This window comes from Gigantopelta aegis, chromosome 8, assembly GCF_016097555.1.
Source record: "Gigantopelta aegis isolate Gae_Host chromosome 8, Gae_host_genome, whole genome shotgun sequence".
Taxonomy (NCBI): Eukaryota; Metazoa; Mollusca; class Gastropoda; order Neomphalida; family Peltospiridae; genus Gigantopelta; species Gigantopelta aegis.
The window spans coordinates 60,654,038-60,677,264 of record NC_054706.1 but is presented as its reverse complement, the minus strand read 5'-3'; the positions used below and the strand labels follow the sequence as shown (position 1 = coordinate 60,677,264).

General features: G+C 37.5%; 1 protein-coding gene across 1 annotated transcript; it reads right to left on the bottom strand.

Moving 5' to 3' along the window:
- Window positions 1-12,084: 12,084 nt before the first annotated feature.
- LOC121379763 (RYamide receptor-like) lies at window positions 12,085-21,900 on the bottom strand. Its single transcript, XM_041508413.1, has 3 exons — window positions 21,608-21,900; window positions 18,672-19,137; window positions 12,085-13,011 (listed from the first exon to the last, which is right to left on the bottom strand). Exons 1-3 carry the CDS (start codon window positions 21,898-21,900, stop codon window positions 12,607-12,609), a joined length of 1,164 nt encoding a protein of 387 aa, XP_041364347.1. The 3' UTR covers window positions 12,085-12,606.
- Window positions 21,901-23,227: the final 1,327 nt, after the last annotated feature.

The following is a 23,227-nucleotide window of genomic DNA, read 5'->3' as shown; positions in this document are numbered from 1 at the left end:
TGTCTTCACTTCAAATGATATACATAGATATACCGGTAATGACAAAACATTAAGAACACCTGGTAAGTAATAAACATCACGTGGCAAACAAAATCAGATTGTCCGTCGGACTGGTATTTGCATTTTTTAACTCGTCCGTCAGAATTTTTACTCGCATTTGGTGAGCGGGCGAGTACTTTCTGCACCCCTGATTTATGTACACAGTCAAAATTAGCACATAGTGGAGGCACGTCATCATGTACGTGTAGTTTGTAGGGAGACTGGTCTTCACTGAATTGAAATTATCAGTCACAGTGGTGGTGGTAGTTAACAGATGTACCGTGGATGCTGGCATTGTTCACTGAAATGAGTTCATACTCATTCTTGTATAGAATATTTGCTGGTGATGGAGACGATCTTGTGCTATTCTTGGGATATGCACATCATTAAGGAAGGAAATGTTTTATTTAACGACGCACTTAACACATTTCATTTACAGTTATATGGCGTCGGGCGTATGGTTAAGGACCACACAGATATAGAGAGAGGAAACCCGCTGTCGCCACTTCATGGGCTACTCTTTTTCAATTGGCAGCAAGGGATCCTTTATATACACTATCCCATAGACAGGATAGCATATACCACAGCCTTTGATGTACCAGTCGTGGTGCTTTGGCTGGAGTGAGAAACAGCCCAATGGGCCCACTGATGGGGATCAATCCCAAACTGACCATGCATCAAGCGGGCACATTACCACTGGGCTATGTCTTTCCCCCCCCCCCCCCCCCCCCCCCCCACATCATTAAATAAAATGGTTGTAGTACAGTGGTATAAAGTGCTGCTATGACCACAATCTGATGGTAATTTCTCACAGACAGTCCCTGGTTCAAATCGTTTCAATGGAGATTGACTTGTCTTTTACGGTAATTTGGAGCCAAGGAGAGACTTTGGGAGGGGTTACCAGAATATAACTGTAACCCAGATTGAACCTGTAAAATTTGATTTGACCATAGCTTACATTTCGAGGACACCGCTTTACTTGATGGGGTGTGTGGTATGTAGCAGTATTTGCTTGAGGTGCTCCTCCTGGCAGTAGCTAGTAGGAATGTCTGTTACATGTAGCCCAGTTGGTAGAGCAGTTGACTCTGACACAGAGAGTCCCTGGTTCAAATCGAAGGAGGTTGATGTTACTGGTTAGCATAGCCATCAGGGCCATACCCCCCCTCCCCCATTATACCATTTTCCACAACACTGTTTATATTTGTGGTTCCATGCCACGACTCCTAGACAACATCAAATTCTCACTATGCCAATGGTTATACATTAAGTCAGGAAGACTATTAATGTGGTGAGGGGAAATTGTGTGGTAAGAGTCTGAGTATCACACAACCTATTGTTTGTGAAATACACTGACTGAACTGTATTTGTTTACAGTGCAGCCAAGGTTTTATAATTATATATACATTCTTATTTTTTATACATGAGACTAACAGTAGTATTTTTGTAAAAAAACAAACCAATTGAAATAAACTTTTAAAATATCTGTTTGCAAATTTTATATTATTTTTAACTGGTAAGTGTACATATACATATTAACACAAGTTGCATTCGTTATTTGCTAAAAAAAACAAAAAAACCAGAAGTTAAAATTTGGTAAAGTTTTGTTCTGACCTTTTATGTGAGACGAAATATGTTGGAAGTAATGTAGGATATATACAAGATTGACATTGGATGTCAATTTTTTTAAAAAATTTTTGAGATGGAGTGTTGTCATTAAACAGTGACTGAATCCAATAGCCAGTTGGGGGGGGGGGGGGGGGGGGGGGGTGGAGGGGACGTAGCCCAGTGGTGATGCGTGGCGGGTCCAGGATTGATCCCCGTCGGTGGACCCATTGGGCTATTTCTCGATCCAGCCAGTGCTCCACAACTGGTGTAACAAAGGCCGTGGTATGTACTATCCTGTCTGTGGGATGGTGCATATAAAAGATCCCTTGATGCTAATTGAAAAGAGTATCCCATGAAGTGGCGACAGCGGGTTTCTCCTCTCAATATGTGTGGTCCTTAACCATGTGTTGAGTGCGTCGTTAAATAAAACATTTCTTTCTTTCTAATAGACAAAATAAACCTTATTATTAAACATTAATTGATTCATTTTATATGCAATCTGACTGAAATCATCTCAAATGGTCTAACACAGGTTTATAGTTCAAGAATGATAGGGACGATTTCAGTGTATTGATTTTTGTATGTTGAAATAAAAAAACCTATACAGACTGGGTTGCTACAAAACATTTGTGAAGGCAGTAATTAATAAGAAAATTTTTCCTAACTCAAAATTGATCTAGGAAAAACAGTATATTTATTTGTGTGCTCCGCATTTCGAGAAACGACCAACGTTCATAATCCACATCCTAAATAATTTAAAGCTTCTCCCAGTTTCCCCCTTGATGAAGCCACTTGGAGAATTAAAATTCAAACAGCATCGCGTCCATTTTTAGTATACAGTTTACATTCTGTATGTGTACCTGCCCGTGGAGTGGGACGTAGCCATGTTGTAAAGATACGCGGTCGGTCTAGGATCGATCCCCGTCAGTGGACCTATTGGACTATTTCTCGTTCCTTGACAATGTACCACGACTGGTATATCAAAGGCCGTGGTATGTTGTGGGATCGTAAAGAGCACATGCTACTAATGGGGAAAATGTAGCGGGTTTCCTCTCTAAGATTATTTGTCAAAATTACTAAATGTTTAATATCCAGTAGCCGATGATTAATAAAACAAGTGTAGTGGTGTCCAAAAACTAAATAAACTTTAGTGTACCTCCCCCATTACAAAATCCTGGATCCGCCCCTGTGTTACACGTGCATTAAAGGGACAGACCCTAGTTTCAGCCCATGAAAATGCACACTAAGTTTAGTTAATCTACAAACCTGTAACACATTTGGATAAAGTTACAATTGAGTGAAACATGAGTCTGTGACTTTGAAATGGTGAATAGACTAAACCTCGACTCCATAACTGTTACTTGTCAGACGCACGTGCCTTTTTAAAAATATGAGAAATGCATTTTGTGATAATAAAAACACCAGGATGACCAAAAACACTTCGAATGTACGGAAATACGGTTATAATAGTCAAAAATATGCGTTAGTGTTTAAAGGCATATTGGCACAGACTACTGACCTATTAAATAGCCTAACAAAGTATCACCTAAAAATATATAAATTTGACTTGTCTCTAAATGTACTTTATTCAGTCGTCTACGTAGCCACGATACTCCATTTATTAACGATATTTCGTAAAAATAATTGAATTATGGCAATGGTCTATAATTCAAAAACTATTATTGTCAACAGGGTTGACATGGATTTTACTCCATCGTGGTTCAGTTACGGTGATGCGATAGATAGATTTGGTTTCCAAATATTAATGTAATTTTCATTTATTATCCATTTTTATAGAAATAAAGTTCTTAAATCTGTGACAGTATGCCTTTAAAAACTAGGGTATGTCCCTTTAATAAGAATGATACGGCCAAACTCCAGAAAACATGATGCATTCTCTATTCCAACCATTGCTCCACTACTGGTATATGGAATATCGCATATGTGATCTTTATCACACCACTATACCATTAAATATTGGCTTGGGCAAGTACACGGTACCTATTATTGCTTCTTTTCTTTTCATCATTCCCATGTACGTATATTCAGTTCCAAGGATGATTTTTTCCATGGGTGGGTGGTGGAGGACGACGTTTAAAATGGGCACCTACATTACAAGCCAGATTAAAAAAATATGTATATATTCATAAAGACTAGAACAACGGAACAAAATAGGCGATGTTTTACGTTCGTGCTGGGGTGTCGTTAAACATTCGTTTCGCTTACTAAATAAAGTAAGAGTATGGACAGTTCAGGCTCGTATTTAGGGGTGGGTGGGTCGTCATAACCCTCCCGCAAAAGTTGTGGTCCACTTAAAAAAATATATTGAGAGAGGAAACCCGCTGTCGCCACTTCATGGGCTACTCTTTTTTCGATCAGCAGTAAGGGATCTTTTATATGCACCATCTCACAGACAGGATACCACATACCATGGCCTTTGATCTACCAGTCGTGGTGCACTGGCTGGAACAAGAAATAAGTCAATGGGCCTACAGCTGGCTGCGGGCCTGGGACTAGAGTCCGTCAGACTCCAGCATGGTGCTTAATGTCGTACGTCTGAGGTATGATTTGTGTAATTGTTTCCCAAATGTTAAAATGAGTTCTTTGTAAAAATAATATGACCTCTAACAGACCAAGAACATACCTTTTTATTTTAACAAAATGGGTACACATTTACGATGCCAATGGCAGGTTTTCAAACATTTTAATTGAAATTCCACAAAAACTAAAAACTTGAAACAGGAGAGTGGGATAATACACCTGTTGTTTTCTACTTCAACAAAATATTTCCACCATGTAATCAATTACTTAAAGGTAAAATACAGAATTAAAAAAATATATATTAAAGATTCGGATCAACCAAATGTCTGCAAACTTAGATCTACGATGTCACAGCTCGGGTTATAGCAAAATACCTCGTCCACAGCATTGTGTTAAGTACAACTCTTTATCATTACAAAATGCTAATTTGTGTATGGGTGTGGGTAAATTTTGACATGCTTCCATCAGATAACTGTTCAAGCATGCCTGTCGTGGACACAACCTATGACTTCGCCAGAGTTATGTCCATGAAAGGGAGGGGGGGATTTCGAGTTATGGCTTTAAATTTCGTTTAGGTAGTGGCTAATTGACACACACACACACACACACACACACACACACACACACACACACACACACACACACACACATACATACATAACAAAATAAATAGAAAAAATCAAAACAAACACCCAAAAACAAAAAAAGACCAAATAAACAATAGTTATTAATAACTTAGATGAGCTAGCCGAAAAGTTTAAAGGTAAATTGTGCCATTTTGTGTGAGCGTCCAAATACAAAATAGAAGCTTGAATAACCAATAAAGATTCGAAGCCAATTCTAAAAGTGTTATCCAACAAACCCCAATAATAGCTCATAAGAGCAAAACAAAAAGAAAAGTGATCTTCATACTCAACTAGATTACATAGATTTGTATTTTATCTCAGCGCATGATCTAATTTCGCCTGTCTTCTATTATATATGGTGCGAGATTTAGGTCAGTCGGTTGAGTGTTCGCTTAAGGTACTTGCGTCGCAGGATCGAACCACCTCGGTGGATCCATTCAGCTGATTGGGTTTTTTTTCTTCTCGTTCCAACCAGTGTACCACAACTGGTCAAAGGCCGTTTTATGTGCTACCTGTCTGTGGGAAAGTGCATTAAAAATATCCCTTGCAGCATTAGAAAAAAAAATGTAGCGGATTTCCTCTGATGACTACGTGTCAGAATTACCAAATGTGTGACATCCAATAGCCGATGATTAATTATAGTGCTGTAATAGTGTGGTTAAAGAAGCAAACTTTCAATCATATACATCAGAGCCTTTAATACGATAGAAATGAAATACGGTATTTGATAAATCGCGGAGCATTGATTCGAAACAGAAAGAACCCAATTTATCCATCAAGGACTCGGGGGTAAATCGATTCAAGAGGACTTTCTACCACTGAGCTTCTTGTTTCCTGTGACGTGAAAAAGAAAAACAGACTTTTCACATCTTCGATTATTATTATTATTGGATTACTTTTAAGAGGACAGCTGACGTTCTTAACAGGAATTCGTTCCAGCCAATGCACCACAACTGGTACATCAAAGGCCGTGGTATGTGTTATTCTGTTTGTGGGATAGTGCATATAATGGGGGAATGTAGTGGGTTTCCTCTCTAAGAATATATGTCGCAATTACCGACTGTTTGACATCCATTAGCTGATGTTTAATAAATCACTGTACTGTATAGTGGTGTCGTTAAACAAAACAAACTTTAACTTTTCTTAACAGGAAATTGATTTCTTGACACAGTCTTGAGGGCGACCTATACCAAATAAAATCCCATTGGCGACCATGTTAACGTTTGTGTTTAAAAACACTATGAATATATCAACCAAACTATGACCCATACATATAGGTACTACAACCCCTACCTCAAAGTATTAACTTTAGAAAATAGTACCTTTCATGGCTCATTTTCGGTATAACTAGATGTTTTTGTGACATGATATTTGTGATTTATAGTCGATTGTGAAGCACACATCCGTTAATTAGCAGTACATGTATACGGTAAAACAAGAAACAACAAATTGTTTAAAGACCCTTATATGTGCCAACCTGTAATCAACGGACACCTGTTTAAGCGGCCAATTTTATCTACTCCCTTGTGTGACCGCTTAAGACAGGTTTGACTGTAGTTTATTAAATAGACTTTCCGAGTATATGAAGAGTCGTAGTATGTGATGTCCTGTTGAGATAAAGTGCCAAAACGTTCCTTTGCTGATAACTGCTACGTTTTTCTTTTTCTAAATTATTTTTTATATAATTTTGTTCTTGGTGTTGCTTTTGTTTTGTTTTAACAAGGTAAGGGGGCTGGTCATAGCCCAGTGGTAAGGCGGTCACCTGATACGCGATCGGTAAAGATTCGACTCCCGTCGATAGGCCCATTGGGTGTTTTCTCATTCCAGCCAATGCTCCATAATTGGTACATTCCAATTAACAAAGTTCGTGGCATGTACTCTCTTGTCTGTCGTGCCTGTATGGTGGTGCATATAAAAGATCATTTGCTGCTAATCGTAAAGAGTATCCCATGACACGGCGGCAGCTGAGTTCTTCTCTCATTATGTTTGTGGGCCGTATCCATATATCCGCCACCATACAGCCGTAATTAAAATGTGTGAATGTGCGTCGTGAAATAAAACATATCTTCCTTCTTTTGGTTGAAGGTTATATATCGGTAGACATTTTGTAATGTCTTTTGATGGCTAATGATTTTGATTGAAGGTTATATAGTCATTTTGCAATGTCTTTTGATGGCTAATGATTTTCTAACAACGAAGGCAACACAAATAAACTACAGAAAACCCCCCACCAAAGAGTAAAACTTTAAAGTTATATCACAGCAGAAAAACTAGCTTGAATGTATTTCATTAATAAATTTCAACTTGTTTTCATTCTTATATTCAATTAAAGTTCAAACACGCTGCCCTGGGCACATACTCTCTCTCTCTCTCTCTCTCCTCTCTCTCTCTCTCTCTCTCTCTCTTTCTGTCTCTGTCTCTCTCTCTCTCTCTCTCTCTCTCTCTCTCTCTCTCTCTCTCTCTCTCTCTCTCTCTCTCTCTCTCTCTGTCTCACACACACACACACACAACACACATACGGACTATATGCAGGTTTTCTTTTGTTGCTCTTCTATTTCCATCTTCAATTTTTTAGTTCATTACTTTCATTTCAACTGTGACCTGTTTCTCCAATTCATGTTTCCTCATTAGCTGTGCAACATAACCTTCAGAATCTCAAGTGAATTGTAACATACTTACGTGTGTGTAGTTTTGTAGGGTTCGCATGACTAATTTCCATATGGAGCAAATTTGCATATGAGTAAATCTACTTTTGCACGATCTCTGGACTAGATGCAAATATACTCCTGGATTAATTTTACTAATGTGAATAAATCCGTTCGCATGACATATATACTCACATGAGTATATTTACTTATATGAGTAAATATACTTACATGAGTAAACTGGTGCATGTGTTTGGGACTAGTAGTTATCAATAATGCAGAACACAAGCCAGACAGAACTGCACGTGTAAATGCTTGATCATGGCTGTTCCATCAGTTATTTTCATACATTTAATAATTAAAGAAAACCCAGAGAAGATTTAACCTATGGAATATGATGGCCTGGGAGTCGTGCGATCCAGTTTATCATCATTATGATCGCCATTCACCAACCTACTCGTCAATATGACTTACTTTATAGCATCACTAACATGTAAGCTTCCATGTGCAATGGTTGATGACCGCTCATTAAGTAGCAAACGAACCCATTTCTTCTTTGGTTTCAGAGAACCGGCCTCGGTGGCGTCGTGGTAGGCCATCGGTCTACATGCTGGTAGGTACTGGGTTCGGATCCCAGTCGAGGCATGGGATTTTTAATCCAGATACCGACTCCAAACCTTGAGTGAGTGCTCCGCAAGACTCAATGGGTAGGGGTAAACCACTTGCACCGACCAGTGATCCATAACTGGTTCAACAAAGGCCATGGTTTGTGCTATCCTGCCTGTGGGAAGCGCAAATAAAAGATCCCTTGCTGCTAATCGGAAAGAGTAGCCCATGTAGTGACGACAGCGGGTTTCCTCTCAAAATCTGTGTGGTCCTTAACCATATGTTTGACGCCATATATCCGTAAATAAAATGTGTTGAGTGCGTCGTTAAATAAAACATTTCTTTCTTTCTTTGGTTTAAAGATAAACGGATCGCTTACCACAAACTAACTCAAATTGTCTATACATTATTTTCCTGGTTCAATCCAACCGCAGCATCAGAGACAATGGTAGAATTTATTTGGGGAGGTGTGGATGGGTGGGTCAGTAGATAAATTCTTGGAATGAATAAGCGTGTACGACACTAGGCACCAGCAGGCATGTGTGCAGGATATTTTGCAGGGGCTCTGGACTGTTGCGGGACACGTTTGAATGTTTTAAAACTACATACGTATAAGTAAATTTATTCATGATAAATGCTAGTAAATTCAACACTTTTTAAATACATTTTTTTCATGACGTATAAGTTTTGTGTTACAAATGTACCAAAATTTCGTACCTATGTATTATTTTCAAGTGACTATGTAGGACTTTATATTTAAATTTAATATTTAATTGTTTGATCAAAATGAAAAAAGAGAACAACTTACAAACAATAGCTATACAATCCAATCATATAAATCGTACCTATGTTTTATTTTCAAGTGATTATGTAGGACTTTATATTTAAAATTTAGCTGAACTGATATAACTTCCTTGGTAACGCATTTACATCAATTAGAGGGGGTTGGGGGAGGGAGGCATGCTCCTGCAGAAATGTTTCAAAATTAGATATCCTGAAAAGAACTTTCCTGCATTCTACGAGGGAAATTCACCATGACAAATATAGGTATATCCATCTTTTAACAAATTTGGCCGTTTGTGGGAGGTGGCGGTTGGGGTGAGGATTGGGACGATTGTTCACAAGCTCCAAGCTGAGCAGACACTGAATGTGGCTAACTTTTCTTTCCTTTTACGTTTCCATTATTATTTTTAAAAAATTGTCTCAACAAATGCTCACCTTTCATTAATATCATGATAACGCTTAGCAATTTTGCTAAAACTACTTACGTGAGTAAATTTACTCATGAGCAAATTTACACATGGGGGTAAATTTGGTGCATGCGTTTGGGGCTTAAGTGAAACTGCCTGTAATGGCTGGCTCGACGTTTTGTCTTCACCCCTGTATTAGAAATGAAAATGTATTCTATACATATTGATGGTCATTTATTAAGAAACATTTTTGTTTTACTTTACGTCTCGTTATGGGAGCTGATATGGGTTTAAAAGTCCATATGTTTTCATATGAGTTTTAACGTTATTCGTTATAGAACTGCATGCTAATTCATCGGTTCCATTTTTGACGCAAATGAACTGTACCTTCTGTACAAAGGCATTCCTTTTAATCGGCATTCTGGTCTTGGAGTACACTTTTTTTTAAATATAAATCGCTTTGGTTGTCTTTGTAATGAGCCAGTGGCTCATACACAGCATGGCAGTATACATTTGGTTAATTGGTCTGTCTTTAACAAGAATGACCCGGTTTTTATAATTTAAATTGGAATTTTTCCATAGGCGAACTACTTTTCTCATCATTTCGGTGTTTGTTTGTTTGTTATTTGTTTTTGCGTGTTATTATTATTATTTTTTTGCAGACGTCAAGAACAAATTAAAGATTCGCAGTAAAATAGGAATACTAAATAGCCCCATACTATTTTCTAGTAAAATACTTTGGTGTGCGATTTAATGTGGTCTTATTATTAGATTTGTTTTAAGATTTTCGTGGAATTTAAATAAGATATTATATTCCTTGTTCCCCGAGGTTGCAATTATCTTCAATTATGTTTCTTTTGAAAAGACAGACAACTACTTACAAAATCTATTTCCACGTTCAAAATATTGCAATCGATATTAAACATTTTAAGGGATACGCGGGCTTTTTTTATAGTACATTTAGTACATTTACTTATAAATCTGTCTTTACGCTGTTTTTTATATTAATTTTAACCATCCATTTTTGCAAATGCATATAGTTTGACAATCAGTTGTCGATTTTTATTCGTACTGGGGTGTCATTAAACATTCATTATTTTCATTTCCAATTTGGTAACTATAATATTGTATAATACTAATCCACCATATGTCCTTTCGATAGTTCGACTTTAAAATATTCAAATTTCATCTCTTGATAAACTCTTGGCAGTTTCGTTATGTTTTTGTTTAGAGAAAAAGACATAATCTACTAACACGAATACTGAAGAATAGTGACTGATATTTCTGAACATACGACAATCATTAATGTGGTGATAGTCATTTTAAAATGCAGTTACTAAACGACAAAATTAAGCAATTAGGGGCAGACAGTGATAGCTCTGGAATCGATCCCCGTTGGTGGGCCCTTTGGGCTATTTCTCGCTCCAGCCAGTGCATTAAAGGCCGTGGTATGTACTATCCTTTTTATGGGATGGTGCATATAAAAGACCCCTTTGCTACTAATGGAAACATGCAGCGGGTTTCCTCTTTAAGACTAATGCTAATTTTAACTTAGAGTTAGGCCCAATAGTCCCCCCCCCCCATCTCTCTCTCTCTCTCTCTCTCTCTCTCTCTCTCTCTCTCTCTCTCTCTCTCTCTCTCTCTCTCTCTCTCTCGCCTCCACTTCATGTGGTCATTTCTGAAACGAAGGCACAAAAAGTTAGGGGTGGGGAAGGCTCTTTCAAAATTATTTAATCTTATTCTGTAGATGTTGTCATTTAGCTGCCATCTGAATGTCCATGCATCAGTACAGATCACGGTTTGGAAATCTACCGAAATCGTTATCTGCGATCAAGATATTTGGCACTTGGCAAAATATTGGTTGATTCCATGAATATCTTATTTAGTGCCTCGTGTATAAGAGGACAGCCACTCCCAGAGTAGTTTACTAAATCAGTGATTTGATTTCATATTAATACGTCTTCGTACTTCAGTGCAAAACAGTTGTCTGTGACGGTTCCAGGAGTACTTGCACCATTAGCACTCACAAGCTATCACCACGCTAACAAAATTAAAGCTGATTTCAAAATTAAAGTTGATTTTGTTTAACGACACCACTAGAGCCCATTATTAATCGTTGGCTATTGGATATCAAACATTTGGTAATTTTGTATAGTCTTAGAGAAAAAACCCGCAACATTTTTTCATTAGTAGCAAGGGATCTTTTATATACACCATCCCACAGATAGGACAGCACATACCACGGCCTTTGATATACCAGTCGTGGTGCACTGGCTGGAACGAGAAATAGCCCAATGGGCCAACCGACGGGGATCGATCTCTAACCGACCGCACATAAAGCGAACACTTTACCACTGGGTGACATCTCGCCCCCTCCCCAACGGTAACAAGTGAACGCATGTTAAATTACGATTTTTAAGTCTGGCATCGTTTTGTTCAAATGGTATAGTAGATTAATCATGTTTCATCATGAAGTGTAATATAACTTGCAATATATGTAAATAACGACAATGTTGTCTTAACTCGAAGCTATCAAATTTGTAATAATAATATATATTTTTAAAAAACCAATACAAATAACACGAGGATCCATCATCGAATTCTGCGACGAATAAACCAAATACGATCTCTTTATCTTCATTTCATTGTAATTAGAATGAAACAAAACAATAAAGTAATATGCATTAGCCATTCTATAACAGCGGCAGAAAAACTAACAACATTATATCCATATGCATTAAATGTTCGTGCGTTTTAGTGTTTTCTCTGACAGAAGTAATAAAGATTCCCCCTTCAAAGACATCCATCCATTTTAATAACAGTCACCATGGATTCTCAGCAAAATATTTTTATTAGAAAGTAATTATCAATAATAACACACAGAGAAAAAACATCGTGACAAGCAAAATGTGGAATCTCTTTTCATCTTAAAGTTCTGTTGTTGTTATTTTTTAATAGTTTTTTTTAAAGAGCTTCCACGAAAACAGTAATTAACCTCCAGAAAAAATGATCAAAAACTTCAATGGGACTTAAGGATGTCACATAATTAAAAACCACTTATATTTAGATTACAGTTTCTCCGCATGTCCCGGAAGATCTCCCGTAGTGACACCAGCAATTCCATCATGATTAATGGATTACCTTTTGCAATAACGACCCTGGTTTGTTTTGCAACCCAGACTTAAGCTACTAAGCGCGAAGTTTTGAAACTTGTCAATTCTGAACCCGAACTTTGTATTCTTCTCTGATTTGGTAAAAGAAAAAAAGAAAAAAAAACCCCGCTAGACCTTCTGGCGTTTTTTTTTTTTTTTTTGACGAATTGTTGCATTAGATGGTATTTTAGTCTTCGTCATCTCAGAATGACTCTCGCGGCGGTACGAGTAATTCCGGTGTGATTAATGGATTGCCATTGCGAGGACAGCTCTGGTAGTTTTTAGACCTGAACGAGCTGGTCGGGGTCATGTCCTTCTCAAACTTATCAGTTCTGAAACTAAACGTGGAATTCTTTTTCGACTTGGAAAACTTGAAAAAGCGCAAGACCTTCTTGAAACCGTTTCTGAATTTCGGGTTCATCCAGAAATAGACGAAGGGGTTGTAGCAGGAGTGACTCATGGCGAACCAGTGGGTGCAGACCCATATGACGTTCATGTGGGGGAGGTTGTATATATTGGGGTCCCTGTCGCCTGCTAACGTAATGGCGTGAAGAGGTAGCCAGCAGACGGCGTAGATTACGACCACAACGATAATCATCTTCACCATCTGAAGAAAGAAAGAAAATAACTTGAGTAAATTTACAATAATTATATAAATGAATTGTCATAATAATTATAACATTCAAAATCAATGATAGAAATAGTTTATTGTTGTTTTTGTTTGTTTTTGGTTCAGGTTTATTTGTTTGTTTTAATGTTATTTTGTTTTATTTTTATTTTTAAAACTTTTTTTTTCTGTATGACTGGAATACTTTTTTGTTTTGGATGGGGGGGGGGGGGGGGTGAATTATTATTATTATTGTTATTATTATTATTATTATTTTATTATTATTATTTTTACTTGTTAGGGAGTAAAACGAAAAAAGAGCAGACACATTATGTCTTCCTAATTCTTTACTGAAACTTTGAGCAATAACTGCTCATCAGTTATAAATAAAAATAACATGCCGGACAACGAATGAAAGGTGTAAAATAAAAATAGCGTTATTACAAGTAGCATTATTACAATCAAAGGAGAACATAACAGAACATGTGCAATTCGACTTTGTCTCTAAGTAACAATGACATAGGTTTCACGTTTTTTGAATACTTTCAATAGATATTTACCTAAATTACACAAATATTGAATATTATTTGTACTTAGCAACTGTATTAATTTGAACATAGATTAATGCACCCTATAATGGTTTAATATATAAAACTCTTAAATCATTAAAAAATGGTTAACATATGCAAACGTATTTAACCAAATCATATAGGAATAAAACATGTGCTAATGTGTCAGCGGATGACATTTCATTTCAGTATGATTTTCCTGCTTTTATCAAATTACGATTTAAGTACGCTGTCCTTGGCTTTTTTAAAAATGGAAAAATTAATTTGAAAAGTCATCGATGGTTATTAATCATAGAATGTTTAAAGATGAATTAAAGTTACAAAGTTATGTTATAAATTGTCTCAAAAGGTTGCAAATGTGATAAGTACATTTAGAAATGCCCGATCGAAACTGAAAGATGATATATTTTTTAGCAACAATAACCCCTCCCGACACACCCGATTCTGAGAAATATGTAAATTTAACGAAATCTGAATTGAATTTCCTGGACACAAACAAGACCAAGTAGAAAGTCAGGTTTTAAGGGGTATCCAGTTTAGAAAGGTTTTGTTCTGTACTGATATTTAAAAAGAGACCATGAAAAATGTGCCAGGGAATTCCAGATTACATAGGGTCCGGTTTCACCTCATATTTAAATGTAGATACCCTATATTATTAAATGTGAGAAATATATGATTTATTTTAAAATAATTTCATTATGAATTGTTTAATGGTACAAGTATTTAATTTAAAAGAAATTGTTTGTTCATAAATAATATATGTGATAAGATTATATCAGCCACGTTACATTACCACGCATGTGCAGTTTTTATTTGTATATATGTTTAAGTTTAGGTTTTTAAAAATTGTAATAATTTGTTTTTTGCATTTGTTTTGTATGTTTGGAGTGGGTTGTTTTCTTTCTACACTAATCCTACAGTTTATAAGATTTAAATTCATTGTTATTGTCTGTTCAGAAAAGGTGTTTCTTATAAATATATATATATGTATAGATCGATATATATATATATATATATATATATATATATATATATATATATATATATATATATATATATATATATCTTACACACCCGTTGGTGAGAACATCATTCGTTATTTTTGATAACACATACTCGTTAACACATGTACACTTGTTGACAATTGGAAAAAAGAGAGAGAGAGAGAGAGAGAGAGAGAGAGAGAGATATCTTTAAATCGGACTCTTAAAGGAGGGGATAATTAAGACATTTGGCCTGGTGTACATATTCAACGATATATAATGCACGTTATTGCTTAATATCAACAAGTATAATCGTATAGTTAATTAATAAAACGGTTCAATGTGACGGCTATTATATATAACGGGCGCAGCCATTTTGTACCATCCCAGTGAATACGCCCTCTGGCGAGCTGGTGGTTACGTAATACTTAACGTGTCATGTCAGGAATTAGTCTTCGAAATGAAGAAAAAAAAACATACCTGATTTTTGCGAATGAATCGCAATGTTCTGTAATAATAGCCATCCCAGTAAGCCAGCAACAATTTAATTATATATTATTTTTTAATACAAAATAAACCACCATTGTCAAAGTGTTGAAATAACTATTTTGTTTGTACATAAATGAATCCATGTACTGAAATAATAATCGGAGTGTTTTCTGGTTAATTGGTATTTTCTTTCCGTGGCCTGTACCTGTGGTTCATGATTGACAGGTGTATATTTAGACGGTCCCCAGACACTGTGTCTAGACACACTAAAAAGACGTGCCTCTTTTATTAAGATCACAGGGTATTGCGTGGTAACCGTACGGATACCCCTTCAGTCGTAATGGACGTTATCAGCCACCCTGCTTTATTACTGTAAGTAATTCTGTAAAACCCTTGATTAAGTATACTTTCTCATCTAAAATCGCAAAACTTACCAATTACGTTGTCCCAAAGAAAAGAAAAGTATCACTTGGGTATCGTGAGTGGTGGTTTTTGATCGAACGTGCCCTACCAATAGGCCTAATAATTTGCATTTATTCTTTGGCTTTTTTAAAAAAGAAAAATACTGTAAGTCCATTTCGTTCTATTGATGGAAACTGAAATATATTTAGTTAAATAGTTTATTATACTATCAAGTTATTTATGTTGTTTTACAAGTCAGGTTGTTGAAAGCGAAGCGCCTTGTAAATTAGAGCGTTTGTTTATACTGTGCATAGAGAAAATGGACGGAGCTGATGTCACTTCGCCCCAAGCTATAATACCGGTTGTCACAAAAACGAAACAAAATGGCTGCACCCAGTTAGCAGGAATAATCATGTTTTTTTATTAACTATACAATTACGCGTTTTTCATTTGTTAAAGTGTCAGTATGTGTTGGTGGTCCGGGTATGCATCTTTCAAACACATAAGGCTCTTGTTTGAGTTGACCCTACCTTTAACCTGGTACCGAAATGGCTTAACCACTACAACACAGATACCGGAAGCATTTTCAGGAGGGCGGGTGCTCGCAAGACTGGTACTTGCACCCAACGTTAAATGAATGTAATATTATAAAATACAATAGCACCAGTCACTCTTTTCTCGAGCGCTTACTTTCCTGAACACGCATCGGTTCGTGAGCACCGTGCATTGTGTTTCATTTAAATGGAACCACAAGGTATAAATAATAAGGTGTTTCCATATTTGCAAGGGTTCGCTGACGATAATTAGAGTAATAGATTACCGATATTCAAGAATAATCAAGGCGAACACATCAAATAAATATTATGAATATATTTTCCAGTAACCTTTCCATACCGTGTCATATATTCCCTGTGGATTCAATTAAAGAAGTGCCATATAACTGCAACGTAATTGGTATAATCAAAACGCTGCCCGGGGCTTGTGCCAAAGAACCGTTATTTTACAAGACATACATTTAATAATAAATTCTAGGATATAAGGGAAGACATGACATTTGAGAAAAATTATTTTTCAGTTTACGTCTGTATAAAATATAGAGACGCAATGTGGGTCTGAATATCAGTAGTGTGTTAATGAATATCAGTAATGAGTGAATAAATAAATGGATCGATGGATGGATGAATGAATGAATGGATGGATTAATGAAGAGAGGGAGGGATGGATGGATGGATGGATGAATGAATGAATGGATGGATTAATGAAGGGAGAGATGGATGGATGGATGCATGAATGAATGAAAACATTAATGAATGGATGGATGAATAAATGCATGAATGAATGCATGGATGGATGAATGAAGGAATGAATAGATGGTTGGATGAATGGATGGATGGATGAAAGAATAAATGAATGAATGAATGAATGAATGGATGAATGAATGAATGAATGGATGAATGAATGAATGAATGGATGTTAAACGACACTCCAACACAAAAAATGTATAGTGTATACCAGTAACACAGTTAACTTTCTGAAACTATGGGTATGGGTTCTGATAGCAGTCAGTATTAGCTGTTACTTTCTAAGACTCGTTCCAACCAGTGCACCACTTTAGTTCTAAGATTTTGATCAGTATATTTCCTATGTACGTATCCTTGTTTATCAGTGCACCACATTAATTAAATTAAGTTAAATGGTTTTTTTTTTTTTTGGTTTTTTTTTTTTTGGGGGGGGGGGGGGGTGTCATTTAAAAACAAGAACCCGCTCTTACCATGAACCTTGTGTAATTCATTGGCATTACAAATTCTTTAGTAAACATTTTACTATTGACCTGAAAGCATATGACACAAAAGGGAAAGAAATGAATGTTTATTTAACAACCCTTCGGCATATTAAAATAGTGCTATGTGGTGTCTACGCTAGATTAGCATCCACTATTTTGAAATATATTATACATTATGCAGAAATACATTGTTGGTTTTTATATTTAGTATAAATGTGAATGTTTGTTTATTATATATATCGTCTCTCATAATTCCCTATGGAATGGCTTATGTACTTTTATATGTTTATGTTAAATGTAATTATGTTGTACACGAGGTGAGACGTAAATAAAGATATATGTCTGTCTGTCTACACTATCCTGGACAGGCAGCCCAGACTGCTGAGGTGTGTGCCTAGGACAACGTGTTTGAACCATAACTGGATATAAGCATGGAAATAAATTCAAAGCAAAAGTAATTATGTTTTTGCTAGTATCATCCTTTATGGAAAGAAAAGTTGTTTGTTGTCTAACATAATAACAGTATTATGGTTATTTCGTTACTTGAGACCAAATGTTTGACATCCAATAGCCGATGATTAATTAATCAATGTGCTCCAGTGGTGTCGTTAAATAAAACAAACTTCTTCTTCGCTACTTGAGGCATGTTCAAGAGGGAGAACAATCGCGGACGCTGACTAGACTTGTATTTGCGCCTAACGTTAGATGAATGTGATGTGGAAGTAGACGATGGTACCAGTCAAATATTTTGCAAGCACGCTTCCCCCTGAACCTGGCACCAGTCTAAATAGTGAGAGCGAACATCTGCTTCCGTCATATCAGGTACATGGGTTACTCATACCGAACAGCATCAAGGGATTTGTTTAGATACCAAATTCCCAATAGAAGGAAAAACACATATCACATCCTTTGATATACTAGTTAGTGGGCACTAAATGGCAGGTCAGGGCAATAGCAATATTATCTGGAGCGATGGCGGACAATAACTAGTAGGAAACACAAGCCAGAAGTGACCAATTTCACCAAAAGTCGTAAGTTTACGTCTGCTACTAGCAGTTATACCGGTCATACGTTTACACTTGTTTTGGCATCTATTTCACTCCGACGGTTACATCATTATGGACGACGGGGCTTTGTAAGGACAAAAGAAAATGAAATGTGTATATTTAAACTATGACAGTTTGTGCTGTTCGTAGTATATGAATTGTGGTTTAGTCATAGATTTACGATGTGAATGTGTGAAATTGGTCTCAGATTGGTATCTATATTTACATAGAGTAGAACCAAACAAAGGTACATTTTCGTCTTCAACCAGCTCCCTGGTTCCTACGGACCTGCAGGTCCAATGAGGGAATATTGGATAAGCAAGCACCAAATTTGTTTTACGCTTTATTGCTGTTATGGTGTCATGACAAGCTTTTTGATGTGACTCACCCTCTTTTTAGACGTCAGAACCCGTTTATCCCTTGCGATCTCCGCCTCCCCGGGCATCGTCTTTATCCACACCACATACCCCATACAGACATTCGTCACGGCAATGGCGACGAAGGGCAAGAAATACTGCGTGATCATGATGACAAGAGTGTAGATGTACTTCTGGTTGTCGCTGCCCCATATCTCCTGACACAGTCCATTGGCACTGGGGTCTGTGGGGTCGTTCGGCCGTGGGTATATCACGGTGGAGGTGATCGCCGTGGGCAGAGGTAGAGCGCACGAACAGAAGAGGATCACAGCTATCACCACGAACAGCTGCCTCCTCGACAGCTTGGGTCTGAGGGGAAACAAGATGGCGACGAAGCGATCGCAGCACATGGCGACTAAGGTGAAGGAGCTGAGATAGACGGCGACAATCTGGATGTACGTCACAGCGGGGCACATGAAGAGGCCAAAAGGCCAGTATCTGAGGATGAAAAGGGGGAAAGAAATGTTTGAAAACATGTTAAACTATGGCTATTTGTTGTCTAAGAACTTAGATAATATATTATGGTTATTATTACAACACGATAGAGGGGTGGGGGGATGAGAGAGAGAGAGAGAGAGAGAGAGAGAGAGAGAGAGAGAGAGAGAGAGAGAGAGAGAGAGAGAGAGAGAGAGAGTTTGTTTTGTTTTAACGACACCACTAGAGCATAATGATTAATTAATCATCGGCTATTGGATTTCAAACATTTGGTAATTCTGACACGTAGACATCAGAGGAAACCCGTTACATTTGTTCTAATGCAGCAACGGATCTTTTATATGCTCATACCACGGTCTTTGATATACCAGTCGTGGTGCACTGGCTGGAAGGAGAAATAGCCCAATGGGCCCACCGCCTGGGATCGATGGGTGGAGGCGGTTGTGGTCTTATATCTCCCAATAAATAGGACAGTATATATATACCACGGCCGTTGAAGTACCAGTCGTTGGGCACTGAATAAGAGTCCATCGAAAGCGATCAATCCCACAATCCATCACACCTCAGAGAAATAATCTTCATATATTATATCTAATATTGTATGGTTATTTCGACCCTGCTCACATATAAGTTACCTCTACCAAAAAAAACCCAGCACTTGGCATGCACTTTCCAATAGGCATTCCCGTTCATTGACTGGAACTAAAAAACCCGATACCACAGAAGGACATTGATCCTTCAACCTCTGAGACATCAGGCAAGCTCTCCTACTACTGAATTACATCTATCTCAGCCGTGTGAGAAACTACTGACGATGTTGTATGTAACACCAGTGGTTTACGAGATGTGTCTTCACGGCCATTGCAAAAAGAAAACAGTTGTAAGCGACGGCAAAATGATTAATAGTACCCTTAACCCATCGCCACGCTGATAAGTTTACTCACTTAATGTTCCGACTCTATCGAGAATATATATATATATATATATATATATATATATATATATATGTGAGGTTGGTTCTGACAAATAGTCATCAGGTATGGCTATACGAAATAAAATCCCATAGGCAACCAGGTTAACGTTTGTGTTTAAAAACACTATATGCAATATATCAGCCAAACTATAACCCATAAATATTAGTACTACAACCCCTACTTCAAAGTATTAACTGAAGAAAATGGGACCTTTCAAGGCTAATTTTTTGGTATAACCAGATGTTTTTACAACACCCCTAGTTTCGCACAAAATTTGAGTACTTTTTTTTTACAGGTACGCCATACATGTTCCAAGCACAAGGCTACTTGGTACAGTGGTACTAGATGAAATAAAATTGCATACATTTTAGCCCAGATGAAATTAATTATTTTTACAACCAACACATTCACATTTATAACCAATCACAGGACTTGTGGTGTTAACTTTATCAAAAGTTCGATGCACCTCGAACTTTGACCCAGCCGGAAATTATTTGGTTTAGTGCTACCATCTGAGGAAACCCATTAACATGCACGTATTACCATTTGGAGCAAAGAATCTATATATGTACTTTCTCATACGTAGAACATTTTGAAAAGAGGTTGAAGTTTGTTTAGTTAAACCATACTACTATATCAAATTAATTAAGTATAGGCTATCGGACGTCTTACTTGCTTAAACTGTTTTTACATGACTATATACATTTGAGGTTCAGGCATGTCCATCCCAAGCCAAATCTCTGGCTATTAGACATCAAACATTTGAGGATTCTGACCAGCGGTCATTAGGAGCAAGGGATCTTTAATATGCACTTTCCCATAGGCAGAACACTGCACACTACAGCCTTAAATATACCAATTGGAAGCACTAGTTCGGACTCACCGGACTCGGTGGTGCAGTGGTTAAGCCATCGAACTACAGGCCGGTAGAGTGCTAATCTGAGATGCCTATGTCGTAGGATCGAACCACCTCAGTGGACCAATTCTTCAATTTGGTTTTTCCCATCCCAACCAAATCAAAGGAAGTTGCATGTGGTGTCCTGTCTGTAAGAACGTACATATAAGAGATCCTTTACAGTAATGGAAAAATGTAGCGGGTTTCCTCAATGGACACGTGATAAATCAATGTCCTCTAGCAGTGTCGTTAAACAAAACAAACTTTAAAACTTGATGTACCAGTCGTGTGGGTATATGAAAGGCTGTTGTATGTGCTATTCTATCTGTGGGAGTTTGCGTATAAAAATCCCTTATTACTAATGTTAAAATGTAGCGGGTTTCCTCTTTAAGAATATACGTCATCATTATCAAATGTTTGACATCCAATAACTGACAATTAATAAATAAATGTGCTCTAGTGGTGTCGTTAAAAAACTGTCGTGGGGTGTAGGTTGCGATTGGTACACACACAAAAAACACCCAACCTCTACAAAGCTTTTAAAAAAAAAAAAAAAAAAAAAAAAATACAGTGGGTCCGCTGTAGGGATTCGATCCTATGTTACCTGAGTATGAAGTCGGCGACGAAGGTGAACGGGTTACAGATGAGACTCTTGATGATGTCGCTGAGCGCCAGTGTGAGCAGGAAGACGTTTGTGACGGTCCACATGCCGCGGTGCGACACGATGATACAGCAGACGGCAATGTTGCCGCCCACAGCCAGGACGATGATGAGGGTGTACATGAGCACGATGATGATCGTTAGGTAGAGGTCCCTGTGGCCGCCGTAACTCACGAACGTCTGGTTAGTGTCATTGTTTAGCAGCAGAAGTGTTGTGTCAGTGGTAGCGAGATCCATGTTGGTTTTTTGAGGGGAAAGGTGTTCTTTATGGTGTCTAGAATCTATGTAGATCCGTCTAGAATCGATGTTCTACAACACGCGCAGTACGAAATATATCACTCCAGAACAAATGTTGTTTTTGGGGGGAGTGTTGAATCCATGTGGTATAAGACTCGTAGGAGTTCCGTCTAGAATCGTTATTCCACAAAATCGCACAATACGAAATACGTCACTCTAGAACCAATGTTTTCCGGAGTGCAGAATCCGTGTGATATAAGACTCGTATCAGGTCCGTCTAGAATCGATGTATCACAACACGCGCAGTACGAAATAAATCACTCTTAGAGCCACGCAATGTGTAAGTACAGAACCGGTATATCAAAGATAGGTGTTTCCAGGTGTTTAGAATCCGTGCAATATATAATACATAGCAGACAGATCCGTCTAGAATTGAAGTTCGAAAAAACGCGCAATACGAAATACGTTACCCTAGAGCCACGCAATGTATTAGTATAGAACTAGTGTATCAAAGAAAGATGTGTGTAGAATCCGTGTAGTATAATACACGTAGGAAATTCGCCTTGAACAGATGTTCCACAATACGCGTAATTCGAAATAAGTCACTCTGAAATTAATGTATCAAAGAAAGATGATTTCGTGTGTAGAATCCGTGTAGTATAATATACGTAGGAAATTCACCTTGAACAGATGTTCCACAATACGAGCAATACAAAATACGTCACTCTGAAATTAGTGCAACAAAGAAAGGTGTTTTCTGGAGTCTAGAATCCGTGAAGTATAAGACACGTAGCTGATCCGTCCAGAATTGATATTCCACAACACGTGCAAAACGAAATACGTCGGTATAGAACCAGCAAAGAAAGGTGTTTTCTGACGTCTAGAATCTGCGTGGTATAATGCACGTAGGAGTTCCGTGTAGAACCGATGTGTCACAATACGCGCAATACGAAATAAGTCACTATACAACCACGCAATATGTTAGTATACAACCAGTGTGTAAAAGAAAGAAAACTGCTTTCGGACGTCTAGAATCCGTGTGGTATAATACATGTAGCAGAGCCGTCTAGAATCCGTGTGGTATAATACATGTAGCAGAGCCGTCTAGAATCCGTGTGGTTGAATACATGTAGCAGAGCCGTCTAGAATCGCTGTTCCACAAAATTGCAATACGTCAGTATAGAACCGGCATATCCCAGAACACGTAACACGTTAATATAAAACCAGGGTATCACAATACGTTCAATATATTAGGTCAATCTGGAACAATACTCAGTTATATCATTAACGACCACGCTAATACACGTCATAACATTAGTCAACACGC